General features: G+C 43.4%; 1 protein-coding gene across 1 annotated transcript; it reads left to right on the forward strand.

The window, feature by feature from the left end:
• Positions 1-1884: 1884 nt before the first annotated feature.
• On the forward strand, positions 1885-16218 carry WDR24 (WD repeat domain 24). Its single transcript, XM_075179114.1, has 10 exons — positions 1885-1950; positions 4160-4840; positions 6972-7149; positions 7888-8560; positions 11066-11181; positions 11258-11373; positions 11534-11638; positions 13065-13402; positions 14275-14459; positions 14995-16218. Exons 2-10 carry the CDS (start codon positions 4360-4362, stop codon positions 15161-15163), a joined length of 2361 nt encoding a protein of 786 aa, XP_075035215.1. The 5' UTR covers positions 1885-1950; positions 4160-4359; the 3' UTR covers positions 15164-16218.
• The last annotated feature ends 3574 nt before the right edge of the window (positions 16219-19792 follow it).

The following is a 19792-nucleotide window of genomic DNA, read 5'->3' on the forward strand; positions in this document are numbered from 1 at the left end:
GTGGGGAAAAAAAGAACATACACAAAACAGGGACAATACTTTACAGCCTAGTACTTTATTATTACTGTTTATTTATATAGTGCCACCATGTTACTGAGAAACTCCCCCTCCAAATGGTGGTAATGAAATAAAGCATTTTTTTCTAATAATATTTAAGTTGATTTTTTATTTTTTTACTATTTTATATATATTTTTAAATATGTTTTATTTTTTAATGGAAACCCAAGTCCGGGCTTCCACCTTCGCACGTGGGAACTGGCAGTCGGTCACGCATACGCGGATGCATACTGAGTACTCTTACCGCTGCCCTGGCAACATTCTCTTGGTATAAAGCGGTGATAGGAAATCTTCGATATTCCCATACTATTATGGTAAACAGGCCTTTAAATGAAAGCTTGGGGTATATTTACTAAACTGCGGGTTTGAAAAAGTGGAGATGTTGCCTATAGCAACCAATCAGCCTAATGTGTTCCTGGAAGAACACCTTGCATTGTCTGTGATCAGAGTGGAGAGGAACCAACCCTGTAATGTATATATGATAACATGGGTGATATTGAAAGATAAGCATTGTAGTAAAGCAAGATATTCATGAGCCAGTTAAAATGTAACACTATGGGGTCTATGCATCAATAACTTGCGGTACAGCTAAATATGCATCACTGCACATCGCAGTGATGGATATTTAGGTACTGCTGAGATGCACCCAGGGGAGGATCTAGCAGTTTATTTTACAGGGGGGCAATTTAATCCCCGTCCCCTTTTTGACAGCTAAGGCTGCCTGCGACTGTACACTATGTGCAGGTCTGTTTGGCAGAGACAGGCAGGGAGAGTGTTCTGCCCGGCTGCTCTGATTCAGAGCGGCCGGGCAGCACACTCTCCCTGCCTGTCTCTGCCGAACGGACCTGCACATAGTGTGCAGCCACCGGCAAGCCCCTGCTAGGGGGGGCGATCGCACCTCCCCTGGATCCGCCACTGGATGCACCATGCAGGGGCTACTCTGGGGGCCCCTGCTAAGTGACCCCTCTCCTGCGGTCCGTTTCTCCTGGACCGCAGGAAGTGCTGTGCCATCCTGAGATAGCGTTACCTGTCAGTGCAATGCGAAGCTTATGAAAGCTTCATGCATTGCAGAACATCGCAGTCCCCATAGTAATCTATGGGCTGCGATGTTGATTGGTATTTGCCTAAACGGAGGAGATTTCTGTGAAGTCTCCTCCGTTAGGCAGTTACTGCATAACAAATATACAGCCGTTTCCGCTTCTTTTAAGTAGATATTAGCCCGATGCATAGAACCCTATGGGAGGAATTCAATTCTGCCGCAAGTAAAGCAGTGCTAAATCTATTACCGTTAATACGGTAATTGTAACCCTGCTTTCTGCTCGCGGCTCAGGGAGCCAAGAGCAAAAAGCCGGCGTTGAAATTACCGTATTAATGGTCATTATGCGCACCGTTACTGTAATAACGGTAATAGTGCGCAGGCTGCGTGACTTTTTACAGTAATGCGGCCAATTGAATTCCCCCCCCCAATGAGTACAGATGGTAAACTATGCACACTATTTATATATATATATATATATATATATATATATATATAATTATTGCCATCAAATTTAAGTATTGGGGGATATGAATTTGTTAAACACCCATTAATCTCACTACATATACATATATGTCTACATCTATATATATATATATATATATATATATATATATATATATATATATACATATTGATAGATATATCACTATTTTCCCAGTACTTTAAACCAAAATATACAAAAAAAGGTCTAATAATAAATAATGGAGGCTCTGTGTGTAATATCAGACCTGCCTGGGACACAATCCGGGCGGAACGTGTGTGAGGGCGGAACCTTCATAATCCCGGTCACAGTACAGACGGAACACATTAAGTGACGGACTGCGTGCTGCTTCCGGTGTGAGGAGAGAGAGCCGGTGAGTGGGGGTGATAGTAGTGACCCGGTCGGGTGTTATTATTGGGGTTTTTGGGGGGTACAGGGGGCTCTGCTCCCCTTCCCCGTGTGTTATACTCACCCTGAGGTCGGTGGTCTCTGCCCTGAGTACTGGCAGCTGGAGAGACACCGTGTTACCCGGATGTACGCTGTATCCTTCCCCAGTACTGTGTCCCTGTCTATGTTCCCGACCACCTCCACTGTAGTATCTACACGGGGTCAGAGCACCATGTATTACACGGGGTGACCATCTGTCCTGCTCCAGTGTGATCTACTCCAGTGTGATCTGCTCCAGTGTGATCTGCTCCAGTGTGATCTGCTCCAGTGTGATCTGCTCCAGTGTGATCTGCTCCAGTGTGATCTGCTCCAGTGTGATCTGCTCCAGTGTGATCTGCTCCAGTGTGATCTGCTGCCATGACACTCAGTCTTTACTTCTGCAGTTTGTCTTCCTCTCCTGTCTGATGTTTATTCATATGGATGAATCAGGCTGCGATGTTTTACAGGAATCTGTCCATCAATCTTCTATCATTTAGTGCTTTGATCTGGTGGTTGGAGCATCTCCTCTATGTCTGCACTGCTTTAGTGGCTGCACTAATCAGGGTTGAATAGAATTATAATTAAAAATGTTATTGGCCACTACTACTTACAGCATATCTATCATTCCCTTATAAATGCAACAAGTGGAAGCTCTTAAAACAGCATAGAACTTTTTTATATGATTTCATCCCTCACCCAGAAGCCAGGCCGGTCACCTGATATTGTACAAATGATGTTCAGAGCTACAATTCTGTGTTAAAGCCACAGCAACCCATCATAATCACCATTTATTTATATAGCACCACTGCAGGGCTGTAGCTAGGGCTGAGCGACAGGGGCGACCGCCCAGGGCGCAATGCTGAAGGGGGGGGCACAATTTAGTAATATTTTAGGTTAATTTGGTTGAGGGCTAGGGGGGCGGCTTTTGTCTTTCTCGCCCCAGGCGCTAGAATTCTAAGTTACGTCTTTGCGCCACTGATTCCGCAGCGCTGTACAGAGAACTCACTCGCATCAGTCCCTGCCCCATTGGAGCTTACAGTCTAAATTCCCTAACATACACACACACACAGACACACACACCCAGACTAGGGGCAATTTTGTTAGCAGCCAATTAACCTACCAGTATGTTTTTACTTCTTGTTTAATTAACATTAGACAGATAAAAGCTAATCGGGTGATTTAGTTTTAGTGCAGATTTGCAACTTTGAGCATTGTTATTAAATAACCCTTGGCCAGTAAACTTTATATGAAATTAAAGTCGCCCAGTGACCAATATATTATGCACAGTTACGTAAGAATATAGGATGGCTTTTGCCAGGTGGCTACTACCCACCCATTGCAATAGAAATATAAGGGCACACCGTGGCAGGTATAGAAAGTGATATAAATATTTATCATCACAGGTTTAAGGGAACACGTTCATGGTCGAGCAGCAAACATTGGAAAACAAAGTGAAAATATACAAAACGGTGTTATCTGCTATGTGGCTGAGGATTATTTGTACTTTGTATGCGGTGTAGAATTCTCAAAACCAAACCATTGTCTGGTGGGTGCAGTTAGGGGTCAGTCTATTGTTTGCTGCTGTGTGTTATGTGAATTTGAACATTCCTGCTTTTCAGGCTGATCAAACATAAAACTTTAAAAGCCAAAGAAGCGGCTGTGCATTATTTGGTGCAGGTATTTTATATATCAGTGAATGTAACATGATAACTTATTATATTAGCTTATGCTTCTGGTTTAACATCCCTTTGGTGCATTAAAGCAATGCTTGGCAGGTATTTACACGGAAAAGGCCACATATAAATTGCAACTCTTGTGGTCCTTTGATCACCAGTTGGACAGCCATGCCTAAGAGGAAAACCTAAAGCTTTGAACACCTTATTAGCCCTGTAAATCCTAGTGCTTACATTAGGGAGCTAGTTTTGCTTTCTCTGCACATATGTGTAGCTCCATGACCTGTCTGAACCCATGGATTACACTGAAGACATGACTGGACATTGTGTGTTTACATGGGGATAATAGCAGTGGCTCACTGACCTTATCATTGTTTCTTTTCCGCTTACTCTTCCGCCAGGATTTGACATGCCTTGTATTCCAAAAACTCCTTTGAAATGCTCACTTTTTCTTTTGTGTTTTTGTATATTTGTTCTCTTTAGGAGTTGCAAGATACTTATTGATGCCACAAATCCATTGGAAGATTGGTTCGCGTCTAAGGAAAGTGTCCTACTAGGAAGTTAACTTCGCTCCTCCTCGTATACTTGAAGCGGCATGTTCCTCTGAGGCATTGGTCTGGTGAACCGCTCTTGTGGAGGCCCTCAGCGGAGTTTGGAAGGGGGCCAGTGGGCGTGGTCTCGCCATGGAGAAAATGGCGAGGGTCACCACGGCCCTGGGCGGGAACACCCTGACCGGCCGAACCATGTTCTGTCACCTTGACGCCCCTGCCAACGCCATAAGTGTTTGCCGCGATGCCGCTCAAGTGGTGGTTGCCGGGCGCAACATCTTCAAAATCTACTCCATGGAAGAAGACCACTTTGCGGAAAAGCTAAACCTAAGGGTAGGCCGCAAGCCTTCTCTTAATTTTAGCTGTGCCGATGTGGTGTGGCACCAAATGGACGAGAATCTCCTGGCGACGGCGGCCACCAATGGGGTAGTGGTGACCTGGAATCTGGGCAAACCGTCCAGGAACAAACAGGACCAGCTCTTTACCGAGCACAAGAGGACAGTAAACAAAGTCTGCTTCCACCCCACAGAGGTCTACATGTTACTCAGCGGCTCCCAGGATGGCTACATGAAGTGCTTTGACCTGCGTAAAAAGGACTCTGTCAGCACCTTCTCAGGTGATTTGAGGGTTTTATAATAATATGGGGAAAATGGCAAACAGTTGTGGTAAACGCATAGCATCCATATAGGTTTCTGCTCTGATTAGTCTAGTAACTTTAATGAAATCAAGCTTCTCATTGGTTGCGACAAGTTAGAACATGTTCACGCTTTTTATTAAATAGCAAGAAGACCACGTTTTGACATTACTCTATATCAAATGCTGTGTATCACGGAGTGGCATAATGAAGTATTTATGCTTATGGAAGATTAAGACGTAAATTAGAGGTTCTCTCCTTTGCTAGCCCAGACACACTGCTCCTGGGACCAGTCCACTAATGCGGCCCCTCACCTACCTTTCACTTGCCGGTTGAGAGAAGAGGAGCCGTCATCTTCTAAGCTCTACGGTGCTAGAGAGCTGGAGCCACTGGGTGACGTCTGGTGAGTGTACACTTAAAGGTGCTTAAGGTGGCACCCTTAGGGTTCAAACAAGTGCCAGCAGGGAGTGTACACTATCTGGCGGCTCCATCTCTCCAGCTCCTGACGCTCAGAGGATGGGGTTCTCCCGCATCTGTTCAAGCGGTCAGTGTAAAGGAGTGATACAGCCCCACTGTACCTAAGTTCGGAGTGGAAGGTTGTCCATTGTGCTGTCACAGGAGATTGCATGGGCTAGAAGGGTGAACCAACCTTTTGGCCTTTAACAAACCTTTTCATATTTTAGACATGTGTAACACGCTAAGTCTGCACACGTTACAGCAAACATGATTATTTGTGTCCTGATTCGAAACACTCTACACAACAGACTGGTCTGTAAAGAGCCGCTAGTGCTCGTGCAGTGCTAGATGTGAGTGATGCGGATTTTCTCCACATAAATGTTTGCAGTCTAAAATGAACCTGTAATTCTACATATGTGCGAGGGCTGCAACGTAAAGAGCTTCTCAGTCTGGTATCTCTCCACAGCAGCACAATGTAAGTGACAGACTTGTGTAGCAGAATTGCTGTAAGTGGATTGTCGTGTTCATAAACAGGGGCTTGGCTGGTAATGTCACAGCTAACTGCCATTCTGTGCTTTTTAGTTTGAGCTTTTTGCCCTGTATCAGATTTACGTAGTGTCTTAAGGAAGTGTAATGTAGCTTTGACTGTCTGTAATGAGGGGGATAATCCCACATTGACTAAGAATGAAAAGTACATTTGCATTCATGCTTCATAATTGAGGTTTAATTGTCATTGAAGTGAGCTTTTATGCATCATGTGTATTTTCCATTACTATGAGATAAGCCCACCCACTGGCTTAGGGTAAATGTAGTGTTTTATATAATCCTACATTCAGGGTACTCAGAGTGTGATACATGTGACATGCTGAGATAGAATCCTATTTATAGATTGTTTTGTCCTGATAAGACTCATCAGTGCAGGGTGTGTATTTCTTAGGGCTTCGATAAGGTCGGCTTTATAATTCTTCCTGTACCCAGTAAAAGGCCTGTCCTACAGTGATGAGCAGGTGGAAGCAGACCATCCATAGGTGAGATTTCTGTTTCAACCTGAAGCTTGTTGCGTTGTGAACACCAGTTTCATAAAATATTGTCTTCAAAAGCTGTCTGTCATCTACATTACCCAGGAGTCCTTGCTTCTGAATTGGTTTTATTTATAGTGCTGCTAGGTAGTCCTTCATCTCCTTAGTGCTAATATCCCCCTAACCTTTCTAATTGTTATACGCAGCATGTCCATGGAGCCATTACTCTAATTGTGGGAAGTGAAGACCTCTGCTTGGAGTGACCCATTAGCTCTGCCTCCATTGTATATTATTGACAGGTACACATTCAACACAATGATTTGTCCAGTAAGAGCATTGTACTATTGGAGGTCTATTGGTTGGTACCTAAATGTTTGCCAGGTAAACACTAGTCTTGCTCCCTCTCGGGAAGTATATTGTGATATCTACAAATCCTGTGGACGTCTGCGAACCCCAGAGAAGACTTTGGTAGGCAGGGCTTGCAGGTTTTTAAACTTGTGTGGATTTATATACCGTGTACCCCCAAAAATTCTTACACCCCCATGCATCCAACTTGTATCTGTAACAATGTATACCCACCCCTTGTACTATGTATATGTCGTGTCTCCGGCCCTGATTAGTACAATCCCCCCTTACAGGACAGTCGGAGAGCGTGAGAGACGTACAGTTTAGCATTCGGGACTACTTCACCTTCGCCGCCACCTTCGAGAACGGGAATGTACAACTGTGGGACATCCGGAGGCCGGACCGATTCGAGCGCATGTTTACTGCCCACAATGGACCCGTCTTCTGCTGTGACTGGCACCCTGAGGACCGGTATGTACCCTGAGTGTGAACAATGGGGGTAACTGTACTGGAAACTAACAAGCTACCTTTATCATAATGTCACATTGACTCGTCTTAAATGGGAGCTGTCACATTTTTCAAAGTTCTTTATCTTATAGGACACACACGGTTTATTTTTAGTCACCATTGAAAGCATGGGAATACATTAAAATACATGGGGTGCAATGTTTTTATTTCAGATGTGGCATTGTAAACAATGATGAGCTTGCAGTTTTAGACTTAAGGGGTATATTTACTAATGTACGGATTTGAAAAAGTGGAGATGTTGCCTATAGCAACCAATCAGATTCTAGCTGTCATTTTGAAGAATGTACTAAATAAATAACTAGAATCGGATTGGTTGCTATAGGCAACATCTCCACTTTTTTTAAACCCGCACTTTAGTAACTATACCCCTTAGAAGATTAGGAACAGTGACTCGGGATTCAGGCACCATCGACATGTGAAGGACTAGGGGCATTATAGCTAAATAGTAGCAATAATTTTCTACTAGGATAAATGGCCATTTAACCTCCGTCCCTTTTGTAGGATATCGTGCTAGGGATCGAGAACTGCGTTTTATATGTACTTAAGTCACTCATCCAAAATCGGCAAGTTCTTTCTGAGTCCTTGGCCCGGCAGACTAATACACAAATAACAACTTTTGTTCCTCCTCAGGGTTATTAGTTCATATGTCCCAGTCGTCTGTAATTGATTCTTTTCTTGCAGAGGATGGCTGGCGACTGGTGGGCGTGATAAGATGGTGAAAGTGTGGGACATGAACACTAACCGAGCCAAGGAGATCTACTGTGTACAGACCATCGCCTCCGTGGCCCGGGTCAAGTGGCGGCCTGAGAGGAAGTACCATATAGGCACCTGCTCGATGATGGTGGACCATAACATCTACGTGTGGGACGTACGGCGACCGTTTATTCCATTTGCTACTTTTGAGGAACACAAAGATGTAACGACGGGCATCATTTGGCGTCACTCACACGACCCTTATTTCTTGCTCTCGGGCTCTAAGGACAGCACTCTGTACCAGCACATCTTCAGAGACGCCAGGAGGCCGATAGACAGGGCTAATCCGGAAGGCCTCTGTTATGGTCTTTTCGGGGACTTGGCCTTTGCAGCCAAGGAAAGCCTCATTTCTTCCTCCTCCTCCTCGCATGACTCCAACAGGAAACCCTACGACCGGCGGCATCCCATCTTCTTCCTGAGGAAACCGGACCCCATGGAACAGTTTGAGAACATCTCTAGCGGTCTGACCGTGTTTGAGACGGGGGGTGGAGACATGGGCTGGTTTGTAGCCACAGCGGAGAGATATGTGCTGGCGGGGCGATCTCTGACAGAACTTTGTGACCATAACGCCAAAGTGGCTAGAGAACTCAACAGGTGGCAGGTGAGTCCCCGGATACAACAGGAAGTGGTTAAAATGTGCAGCGTGGTCATTTGTTCTCCATCTCAACAGGTTTAGATGTCTCCTGTCTGAACTGTATGTTTGATATGCTATGCATCCCATTGAAGGACCAACGAGGGGCATTTCTTGTCTGTCTCAAACATGTCCCCTGTCTCTACTCTCCTGCCTCCAGCAGGTCCTCACTTAGCTGCCTACGAGGTTCCCCACTGATCCGTAGATGGGGGTAGTCGCAACTTTTCATTCCTACTGTGGATGATCCCAAACTCCAGGGCCTGAACAGGTTGCAAACTAGCTCCACCTGTGCAAGACTACTCTACGAATTCAGAACTGCATTGTCTGTATAGGTTGCTAGCTCCGGTCCAATGTCTAGTAACGGGCTTTCAGGAGTTGGCGATGACGATAACACCGACACACACGAGACCTACAAGAAAAACACGATTGAATGAAAAAACGACAGGTATATTAACTTTCTTCCGACTGCCCAGCTCTCCGGCGGTGCTGTGTGACGTCAGTGCGCCCTTCGTGCCTTTAAACTTAAAACGGCAATGTCTGGACCCTGTTTAAACTGTCCCTGCAGGGTCCCGACATTGCCGTTTTAAAATTAAAGGCATGAAGGGCGCACTGACGTCACACAGTCCTGCCGGAGAGCTGGGCAGTCGGAAGAAGGTTAATATACCTGTCGTTTTTTCATTCAATCGTGTTTTTCTTGTAGGTCTCGTGTATGTCAGTGTTATCGTCATCGGGTAAGCGATTACCACCGTTCAGGAGATGGCCTAGTAACCTAATGTGTCGAAGCACACACTCAGCCAGGGATGGGTAATCTATGCCACCAACTGTACTAGAACTACAGGTCACACGCTGCCCCCCCAGTTTCTGTCCTGGGCAGGTTTACAATAACTGAAGAGCCGCAGGTTGCGAACATTTGTCTTAAGCTGCTCTGGTATCGCCAAACATTTATAACCGTACTGCTGTATGTTAGTTAGTTGGCAATTTATATTCTCCAGTTCTCTGTGTTTCTTAAAGATGGACCATTACTGGAGTGATATTCATTTAATAATTGGCTGCTCAGTCTATGATGGAATTGGTATCTCTCTGCTTAGAAAGATGGAGTGACTGTGTGACCTGTGTTATGTTATGACAAGGCTACATGACTTGCAGTGTTTGCCATTTGCTTCTCTTGATTGTTTGGTCAGATTTTCTGATTCGCTCAGCTGAAGGGAGAAGACTTGTCCTGCTGAGTTAGCTACAAACACTCAATCTCCCGCACTAATGTCCTATATAGGCTATAAAGTGACTAAGTAGAGGTCAGGTTATCACACTTAGCCCTTTTGAAGAGGGTGACAGAGCCATAAAAGCAGATAACTCATTTTCTTTCTAAGTTGTCTAACCTTTGCGTTATCCTCAGCTGATGAGCAGGAATTTTAAAAAGCATCTAAAATTAATTTCACTCTATCGAAATCCCTAAAGCTTGTAGGGTGCTCCTGGTCGTTCACTTCATTTTCCATATCAGCACTTCTAAATTCCCAAATATATATATATATATATATATATATATATATATATATATATATATATATATATATATATATATATATATATATATATATATATATATATACACATACACACACACACACACACACACACACACCATAGAGGTTCATAATACTGTGTACGTTTCCTGCTGGAAAAGGGTAGGTGATATAGTTGGCCAGTCTTTTCAGTAGTTATTTCAAGCATAGGCAATAATTCAACATGATACATTTTTTATTTTCTATTTTGTTTTGTTTTTAGACCTTTTCCATCAGTGTTGCATATGATTAGATTGCCTCAATTTTGAAACTCGGGACATGTGATGATTTCTAGATCCCTCTCTGTATATGCACAATGTGAGCCGAGAGACCAAGATACACATCTCAAACTTGGGGTACCCCTCTGGGCTCCTGTCAGATGGCCACAGGAGGGCTTAAGATGGTTGATGGGCAGCTTATAAAGAAAGAAAAAACACTTTATATGTGACTTATAAATATATATAATTATAATGAGGTTTTCATATCCAGAACTGTACAAGTGACAACAGGACATCTGGGGAACATACCATTTCAGTATCGGCATAGAAATGGCTGGCGGGGGAAGAGTAGTTCATGTAATCAGTACTAGAGTTTTTTGCCAAAGCAAAGGGGTGACTAAGGCTTATAAAGTGGATTATATACTTTTCTAACAGGACATGGGGGTATATTTGCTGAACTGCGGATTTGAAAAAGTAGAGATGTAATAACAGTAGTCAGAAAAGAAATTGAATTTGTTCTATATATTGAGACGTAAATGTGTTTTTGTTTGTTTTTTTTATGTGTTTTTTAATCTCTGCTCCTGATTTGTGTTACAGCGTTGGATAGAGACGGCAGTAAGCGAGGATGTCGGTGCTTCTGCTTCCTGCTCTTACGTCTGCCTGTAGATAACTTTCTCATTGTTGCTTCTTCCTCCCAGGTTGCTCAGACGTGGACGATGCTAAGAATCATCTACTGCAGCCCGGGTACCGTGCCGCCTACCAATCTCAACCACACCCTGGGCAAAAGTGGCAACACACTGCCCCTTCTCAACAGGTGGGTTATTAATACATAGCGTGGTCCTCTCTGCGTCTGGTGTGACCTCTGTGTAATTGTGATGGTCTCCTTTCAGCTTCAACCTCAAAGAGATGCCTTCAGGGATGGGCAACGAGGCTCGGCTGGAGCACAGCAAGGGAGACAGCCGGGCGGACAGCAGTCTTATGGACCCCACCACCATAAACAACGATGGTAAGGAGAGCGGAATGGCTGCTGCGTGCGCAGCGCTGGTAAAGGTGAGATAAGGGGGACAGATTGGTCAGACGCGGCGCTAGTTGGGTCCGGCCGGCTTCATGTAGGACAAACAAAAGGAATGTTGTGTTTCACTGATTTAACTTTCAATCCCTGGCAGAAAATGAAGAGACGGAGGGCAGTGACGTTCCTGCGGACTACCTGCTGGGAGACGTAGAGGGTGACGAGGACGAGCTGTATATGGTGGACCATGAACATCCTCACCGTGAGTGTTGGTTTCTTCTCCCTCATTAGCTTCTGAGGGTCTAAACCGATGCCATGGCCTTGATGGTGGCTCCATGATGGGGTCACCATGGTTCCATTCCTGGACAATATACCGGGAACGCCAGGTCCAAGAACAGGCAATTCACTACCTCCAGTTATCTAGCTGGGTCGTAAACTGTCCCAAATTGTCCCAGTCAATCCTTTTACAGGGTATTCCTCCCTCGGGACAAGATTTGCTCTCTACAGTAGCTAATCCCTCCATTTATGGACCAATCCAGCACCACCATCTGATATTGTACAAGGGAGGTGGTGACCCTCACCCAGCAGTGTCGTACATCCATGCACTCTATTCAAAATGTCTATCTGCTCTTTGTATTTATTTTTAATGTGGAGATAAAGTGATATCCACCCATAGATTCTAATGGAGGACTGCCATCTAGTGGTTATTTCATTCTATAGCATGGTAGGATGTTCACAAACTATATATATTCTAACAAATAACAAATGGGCAGACAAACAAGGTTCTCTGTGTTTTACTGTAAGATGTAGGAAGGTAAAGGTGAATCCCATCTCATAGGACTTTTTGCATAGAAAAAGTTCTTGCTGTCCAGAGTCATATATATATATATATATATATATATTATGTGTGTGTGTTTCATATGCTTTAAGTGAAGCTTTACAAACACTAGTGTAATAATTTGCCTGATCAGAAATATAATAATCTGAAAGATGGAAGAAAATACACAAATTAAATCTGGTTGTGGGGGTGGTATCTGGTGCCCTAGTTTAGGTAATTAAACAGTGCATATGGAATTGATTCAGTAAAAAAGCTCCACTTATCTTATCTGAAAAGCACTTTTATGTTTTTCCAAAATCATTTTATTTCTCAATGAGCGCTTCAGTGCGTGTAAAATGTTTTTTTTTGTGTTATAGTTCCTGAATCAACTTTTTGCAAATCAAATTCTATTTACAAACAACCACCTAAACTATATAAAACAAAAAAAAAAATTTCATTTGACCAAAAGTAATCTAATATTTTTCTTTATATAATTCTAATAATGATAAATTGATGCCCCTAACTCGTACAACCTCATTATCGTGGTACATTCATATAACCTATACACAAGTCTGGGTTCAGCCTACCATCCTTGTGTGTTGTACGATCTGTTTTGTATTTGGAGACCAGGGGGTATATTTGCTAAACTGCAGGTTTGAAAAAGTGGGGATGTTGTCTATAGCAACCAATCAGATTCTAGCTTTCATTTATTTAGTACTTTCTACAAAATGACAGCTAGAATCTGATTGGTTGCTATAGGCAACATCTCCACTTTTTCAAACCCGCCGTTTAGTAAATCTAGCCCCAGGTCTCTACAGACCTGGTCTCCAATACTTACAATGTCACTTACAATGTATTCTGGCATCTGCAGCTGAGGAACAAGAATACGTCCTCCCTCAGGAGGGCTTCCCCCTGCGTCACGAGATCACGGACACCCCCTCGGCTCTGGACCACCTGCAGGATAAGGCCGACTCTCCCCACGTGAGCGGCAACGAGGCGGAGACGGTGTCCCTGACCCCGGTGGAATCCTTCTCTCTCATCTCCATCTCCCACGCCTTGTACGAAAACCGGCTCCCTAGCGAGTTCTTCAACCCCACCGTGCGGGACATGTTGTGCTTCTACGCCGAGCAGGGGGACGTGCAGATGGCTGCCTCCGTTCTCATCGTGCTGGGAGAGCGAATCCGCAAGGAAATAGATGAGCAGACCCAGGTAAAGGGCGACGCAATCCGTTCACTTAATCCTCGCTCCCACCTCCTGTTCTCTACTACCTCCAGCACCGGAGCGGGAAGCTAGTGCCTACCATAATAGTGTTAGAATAGGTTTATTATAGTGAAACAATATGGATGTTCTCATGTCAACTCCAGCTAAACATAATGCGCTATATTAGGTTTTAGAATTTCTCTAATTATAATAAACTGTTACATTATAGCTCATTATAATGTTATCAGTGGCAGTGCAGGGGGGCTCTGATATTGGGATAGTGTAAAAGGATGTAAGTCTACCAGCTTATGTTTTAGTGGTGGCGGTCCGTACTAGACCATGGATTTCAGGTAAGTATGGCTAATGTCTTGTATTAAAGTATCCTGCCCTGGAAAGGAGGTGAGATTAGGGTAAAATTAAATGTGAAGTCTCTGTAGAGCACACTTCTGACCGGTACAAGCACATTTTATTTAATATTAAATCCCCTCTCCCAAGTTTCGTTCGGATCGTTGTCCGTCTGATGCTCAAGCCCAGTGACAATCGCGAATTACTCACCATAGATCTAAGAAGACCAAACGTAATAAATATAACACATCACACTGAAAAAAAAATAAACACAAGAACAAAGTCTCTAGCTTTTGGTTTTCATAGAAAAGCATCAAATTCAATGATTTACACAATTAAGATATTTACTTCCTGTGACGAGTAGAGAAAAATATTGGCTCATTTGTGTTCACGTTTTCTTCCTTACTCATATTATGGTAAAATAAAAAAAAGGGGCAGTAAACACTCTTTAAAAAAAAATAAAAAAATTCAGGGAATGTTTGTTTGCTCCATGTTTGACAGTCTGTAGTAAAGTCTGTGTGTATCGTCCTCCGCAGGAGCACTGGTTCACCTCCTACATCGACCTGCTCCAGCGGTTCAAGCTGTGGAACGTCTCCAACCAGGTGATCAAGCTGAGCACCTGCAGCGCCATCAACTGCCTCAACCAGGCCTCCACCACCCTCCACATCAACTGCAGCAACTGCAAGAGACCGATGAGCAACAAGGGCTGGATCTGTGACCGGTGAGGGCGGAACCCTGCTCCCCGATGGCCCCCATGTCTGCGTACACGGGGGGGCTAGATCAATAAAGTTATACAGACAGACAGGAAATTCACAAACTTCTGGGTTTACACTAATTTGCTTGTACTACAGAAGTAATTCTAGCAGAAGTATAAACTCCTGTAAACTATATCTAAATACAGTGAGTTCTCATGTCCGCACATCCGCGTCCATTAGGATAACTTTTATGTCAAAGAATAGCAAACGCCCAACTATAAATTATCACGGTTAGCAGACTAAATCTGATATCTGTGGCCTGCGGCCTTAATATGGTCGCAGACAATCTCAGTGACTTCTAATACCTTTATAATTTACAGTAGTGCATACATTCTCCTAGTATTTTCAGCATTTATTTAGCGCCAGGATATTACACAGCACGTCCATGCCCCATCGGAGCTTACAATCTAAATTCTCGTTTGGCCCCAGCGCTGAGGCGCAGCGATACTAACCACTGTGCTGCCCTGTATATGTAATACATCTGCTCATTGTTTCCCCTAGGTGCCGGCAGTGTGCCAGTATGTGTGCAGTGTGCCACCACGTGGTGAAGGGCTTGTTTGTCTGGTGCCAGGGCTGTGGGCATGGCGGCCACCTACAGCACCTCATGAACTGGATGCAGACGAACTCCCATTGTCCGGCGGGCTGCGGACACCCCTGTGAATACAGCTGAGCGTTCTGTTGGGTGTACACTGGATGAACAGCGCCCTCTGGTGTGTACTCGCCCCTTTCCAAGCAGTACAGGTTTCCTCGTACCCCCTTCCTATAACAGAGGTTGTATACCGCTGTCCACGTGTGCCGTCCCCGTCTGATATGAAGAACTCCACATCTTTATGTCCGTTATAGAAGATGCCAATGCAGCCGCCTGTATGTCGCCGCCCTTTTGGCAGAAGAACAAATTCAGGCTGCTTACGCTGCTCTTGCTGTTTCCGATGCCTGTTCTGAGAGGGGGACCCTGCAACTGTCCAATTGCTGCTCCCCCGCCTGCATAAATACCAAAAACAAACTGCTCCCCAGTGTCTAGACCGGCGGTCGGCAAGCTCAGGCTCTCCAACTGTGAAGTACTGCAAGGCCCAGCATGCTCTGAAGCTTACATGGCATGCTGGGTCTTGCAGTTCTTTGCAGCTGGACAGACGGAGGCTGTCTACCTCCTGTTTAGCTATTGGCGGGCCTCAGGGACTCCAGATAAGAAGTGCTTGTAAAATCTTCTTGCAGGGGGGAAACTGGACCCTTCTTGTCATTTTTTGTTGTTTTCTATTTTTTTTTAACATTTTAAATTCACTTCCCATTCTTCAAGGCTAGCAGAAAAAAATGATATATTACACACACGCCCAGAGATTGTGGAATCCTGGAAGAAGTAATCATTGATCACTAAACTCCCCGTCTGTAAAATCAGTTCCTGTTTTCGCTCTTCCCAGAATCTCCTTATGTGGTGTTTTTTGGGACCTTTTTTTTTATTTTATTGAAATGCATTGAGACCCCCAGGTTCTGGGTTTCTACATGTCTCCAATATTACCTCACGGTAACCCAGCTCCTGCCGTTCTCACTTGGCCTCGATGGTTTTGTCAAAAATCAATATTTTACATTTTTGTGTATATTTATTAAAGTCTGAGGCTATTGTGAACAGGCTCCTCAGATGCCGTGTTTTTTGGTTGACCCTCCAGGCCCATAAGGTTGTATTTACAATGTACATAATTATACTGCATAAACCTACAGTATTGCCTTGTCTTTCATGTCCTGTGTTTTTTTTTTTTTATAGGGAGCCAAAGACTTGGTATAATTTGCTTTAATATATGTCACATTCTCTCACATAACGGGAATGTCCCTAAACAGGGACAATAATCCTATTCATAAACTTGACCGATTTGTTCGGTAAAATAAGGAGGATGTTCAGTCGTGTCCAGTCGTGGGTGCTTTGGTTCCGTCTGCTGTAACTTGCCACGCCAGCCACCAGGAGGTGAGGTTAGAGCTCAAATGGCTGTGGGCTCTGACGTTGAACCCCCCCCCCCCCCTCCCCCATTGTACCCCTCCCTACCTTGTATAACATGTACAATGCTTCCTCTTTATTCCCTGCACCCCCATATGCTCCAACCTCTCTTCCCTCCAGATACATTTTCATTGTGTAAATTCCATTTCACGTCGCCCTCGTTATAACACCAGCTTTGGCCTGTGTGTAAAGTTGGCGTAATCAGGGAGCACTGTTAATAATTGTATTTGGCTGGGCCTCTGCTACAACATTGCTTGAAGCGTCCACATCTGATAAACTGCCTATTTGTCCCCAAAAAAATGATACAATTACTTTTATGTCTTATTGCCATTCCTGTCATCCCCTCGCTAATGCCAGTAGCTTTCTCAATAAATAAGTTGTACAAGAAGCTTGGCAATAAACCTGGAATCTGCCATTTATAATATATCTGGACAAGGAAAGATGAGAAAGCAAAGTTTCTGAAATAAAGGTGCACTAAATCCTCTGGTTGATAATATTCATGATTACCATCCTTTAAAACATAACTTTTATTAAGATATAACCTAAAAGCGAAATATACTCAAATATAACTAATAAAATCCCATGGAAATGAATTAAAAAGCTGGATGCACTCAATATAGTACCTATATAATCCCACTATAAGTTATATGGTACAGAGGTATAATAGTTTGATAAACATGCAGATGTGAAAAAGTCAGATTTTATATAGAGAAACATATGCCATAATAGGCATGAATGTACATATATTTGTAATATGTTTCTTATATTAAGTCTGTTAAATAGCAGACTATAAAAATCCCAATAGTATCCAGCTAGTAAGTAAGGTAGGATTAGATGGTAAATCCCAATTATCTCTTACATTGATCACAAACGCTGGTATATAATTCCTTCTAACTTGTTCCTGCAGATCAACAAATAGTTAATATGCAGTCAACCCTGCAGCACACTCCATAGCATAAAGTATCTCAAAAGCGCTATCGCAGAATAAATTTCTGTTATGGGGAGTGTATTGCTATGTGCCTACTAGGTTTTCCCTCTAACTCTTGGCTTACAGGGATAGCTGCCTGAACAAACTCCTCTAGTATAAATAATAAGTGTATCCAGTTAAAACGCCGACGCGCGTTTCGCTGTTGCTTAATCAAGGCATCTTTCCTTGTCCAGATTACACTTTGAGTTTCAAGGTTGCACCCCTATTACTAATCCAGAATCCTTATTAGGAGGTATTTATAGGGATATGTGTATTGATACTGGGTCAAATCCTATAGTAGGTGCGGTGGTACAACTTTCTGCCATATTTATAATATATCGTAAGATCACTGCAAGAAACCAAAGTTAAATATATAAAAAGTATGGTCTGTCAGTGTTGGCTAACCTGTGACACTCCATGCTGGGACTTGTAGTTTCACAACACCTGGAGTGTCACAGGTTAGCCAACACTGGTCTATGTTTTGTTTTTACATACAAATCCAGAGTTGACGTTTTTAAGACTGATTTGTATTCAGGTTGATGAGGCTGACGGATCGGAACTAGGTGGTGGGTGGTAGGATGTATTGTACTAAATTATTAACCCCTGACAGCCCTGTCCATCTCCATGGTATGGCTCCTGTATCATCATGTGTCTTTGGAACTTACCAATGTCATGTGTCTTGTGAGTGTTTGTATTCGCTTTGTGGGACAGAAGTTCTCTTCTGTGGATTGCACAGGTGGTTTAATTTTAGACACGTCTCTTACAAAGGGCCCCAGCCCGGGGCAGCAGCTCATCCATAAAGGTACTCCTATTAAGGTTGAGGGCTCAGTTCGATCTCGCAGCAGACCATTTACGGGGTTGGTACTGGGTAGGGAAGACAGAAGACTTCCAATAGAACAAATGAAAATGTTAAACTTGAAGAAGCGAGAGAAAATGTACTTGCATTAATTGGCGTTTATAGCAGGTGTTCCCGAAACTCAAGTCCATGATCCACCGGTATGTCAGTGCTGGTCTGGGATCGGTGTAGATTACTGCAGGGGTGGGGCTAGACTCTACAGGGCCTTGTACAAAGCTGGGTTCTGGTTATAGTGAGTTTTCTGCAGTGAGGGGGTGAATTTGCCTAATCCCCCTAAGGATTTGACTTTCTTTTTCCCTCCCTACCATTAATTACAATCTGCTTGTCTACTTTGTGTATTTATGTAAGTTTATTGTTTCTTTGTATCCGCTATGAATAAGGGGATCTGTAGTCCCCAAACTTCAGATAAAACTTACTTCCTGATGGTTCTGAAGTGCAGGTGTTCATCTTCTGGTGGTTCCGCTCAAGGCTGCGCACTTCCTGCCTTCGATGCTAGAAGCAGTGAGTCCCAGGTGACGTCTATGTGTGCACGAGATATTTAATGGGACCATGAACATTGTAAGAACATTGGAAATGCTGTAATCTCATTCTGTTACTTGGGTTTATGTTGTTGTTTTGTATGAAATGAGTTTCATATCTCTGTCCCAACCCAGTGACCGAGCATACCCTGGTGTTAAAATGTAATGAGGCTGAAAGGTGTGTGTGTGTGTGTGTGTGTTTGTGTGTGTGTTGCCTGTAATGAACATTATTTCCTCCTACTATATAGAACTCGGGTGCAGAAGATCAATGTAGTAAAAGTATTCATTAGACATGATCATGATAAACAGTCTAAAAGGTACATCCGTCCTCCACAAACGTAATGATAAAGTACAATGTCTGGGACGTCGGCCCCTCTGACAGTCTGTATTGGCCTCCGCTCTTCTATGAGTATTAGACGATACAGGAGGTGGGTGAAATCTAGTGGCAGAAGAGCAATGGCCCAACTCTCATCATCCTGCCCCTGCCCCTGCTACTGTGATAGCGGATGTGGGTGGGGCTTGACACAAGGGCAGCTCCAAAATGCGCAATGTGGGCGTGCCCATATGTACACACGAAGCGCACTTAACGCATTGCGCATCAGTTTTTGCGACCTTTCTAGAGTTCCATTTGGTTTGCTTGTTGTGTTTTACATTTGGGATTTTAGGATGTTTATTTGTTAAGAACCAGTTAGTTTGATTTCTAGTAATAAGAAACCTGAAAAAGAGGCAATTGGAGTGTGAGGTGTTTGTGTTTGGAATGATGTAATTTGGGTCCATAAAGACAAAAAAAAATACACTTAAATATCAACGTATAACTATATTTATGGAACATTTTATTGCAGTACATACAATGACTACATTTTGCACTTTGTGACTTTTTTTTTTTTTTTTTTTAAATGGGTGCAATCATATTAATATTTTTTTTTTTTTTCAAAACAAAATACTATATACCACTGATACAATCAAAAGAACAC

Source organism: Mixophyes fleayi, chromosome 7 (genome assembly GCF_038048845.1).
Source record: "Mixophyes fleayi isolate aMixFle1 chromosome 7, aMixFle1.hap1, whole genome shotgun sequence".
Lineage (NCBI taxonomy): Eukaryota > Metazoa > Chordata > Amphibia > Anura > Limnodynastidae > Mixophyes > Mixophyes fleayi.

Excerpts from the sequence above, each read along its gene's own strand:
- WDR24 (XM_075179114.1), top strand. The coding sequence starts at position 4,360 with ATGGAGAAAATGGCGAGGGTCACCACGGCCCTGGGCGGGAACACCCTG. Across the intron at positions 7,150-7,887 it reads GACTGGCACCCTGAGGACCG|AGGATGGCTGGCGACTGGTG; the intron begins GTATGTACCCTG and ends CTTTTCTTGCAG. Across the intron at positions 11,639-13,064 it reads GGACCATGAACATCCTCACC|CTGAGGAACAAGAATACGTC; the intron begins GTGAGTGTTGGT and ends TGGCATCTGCAG.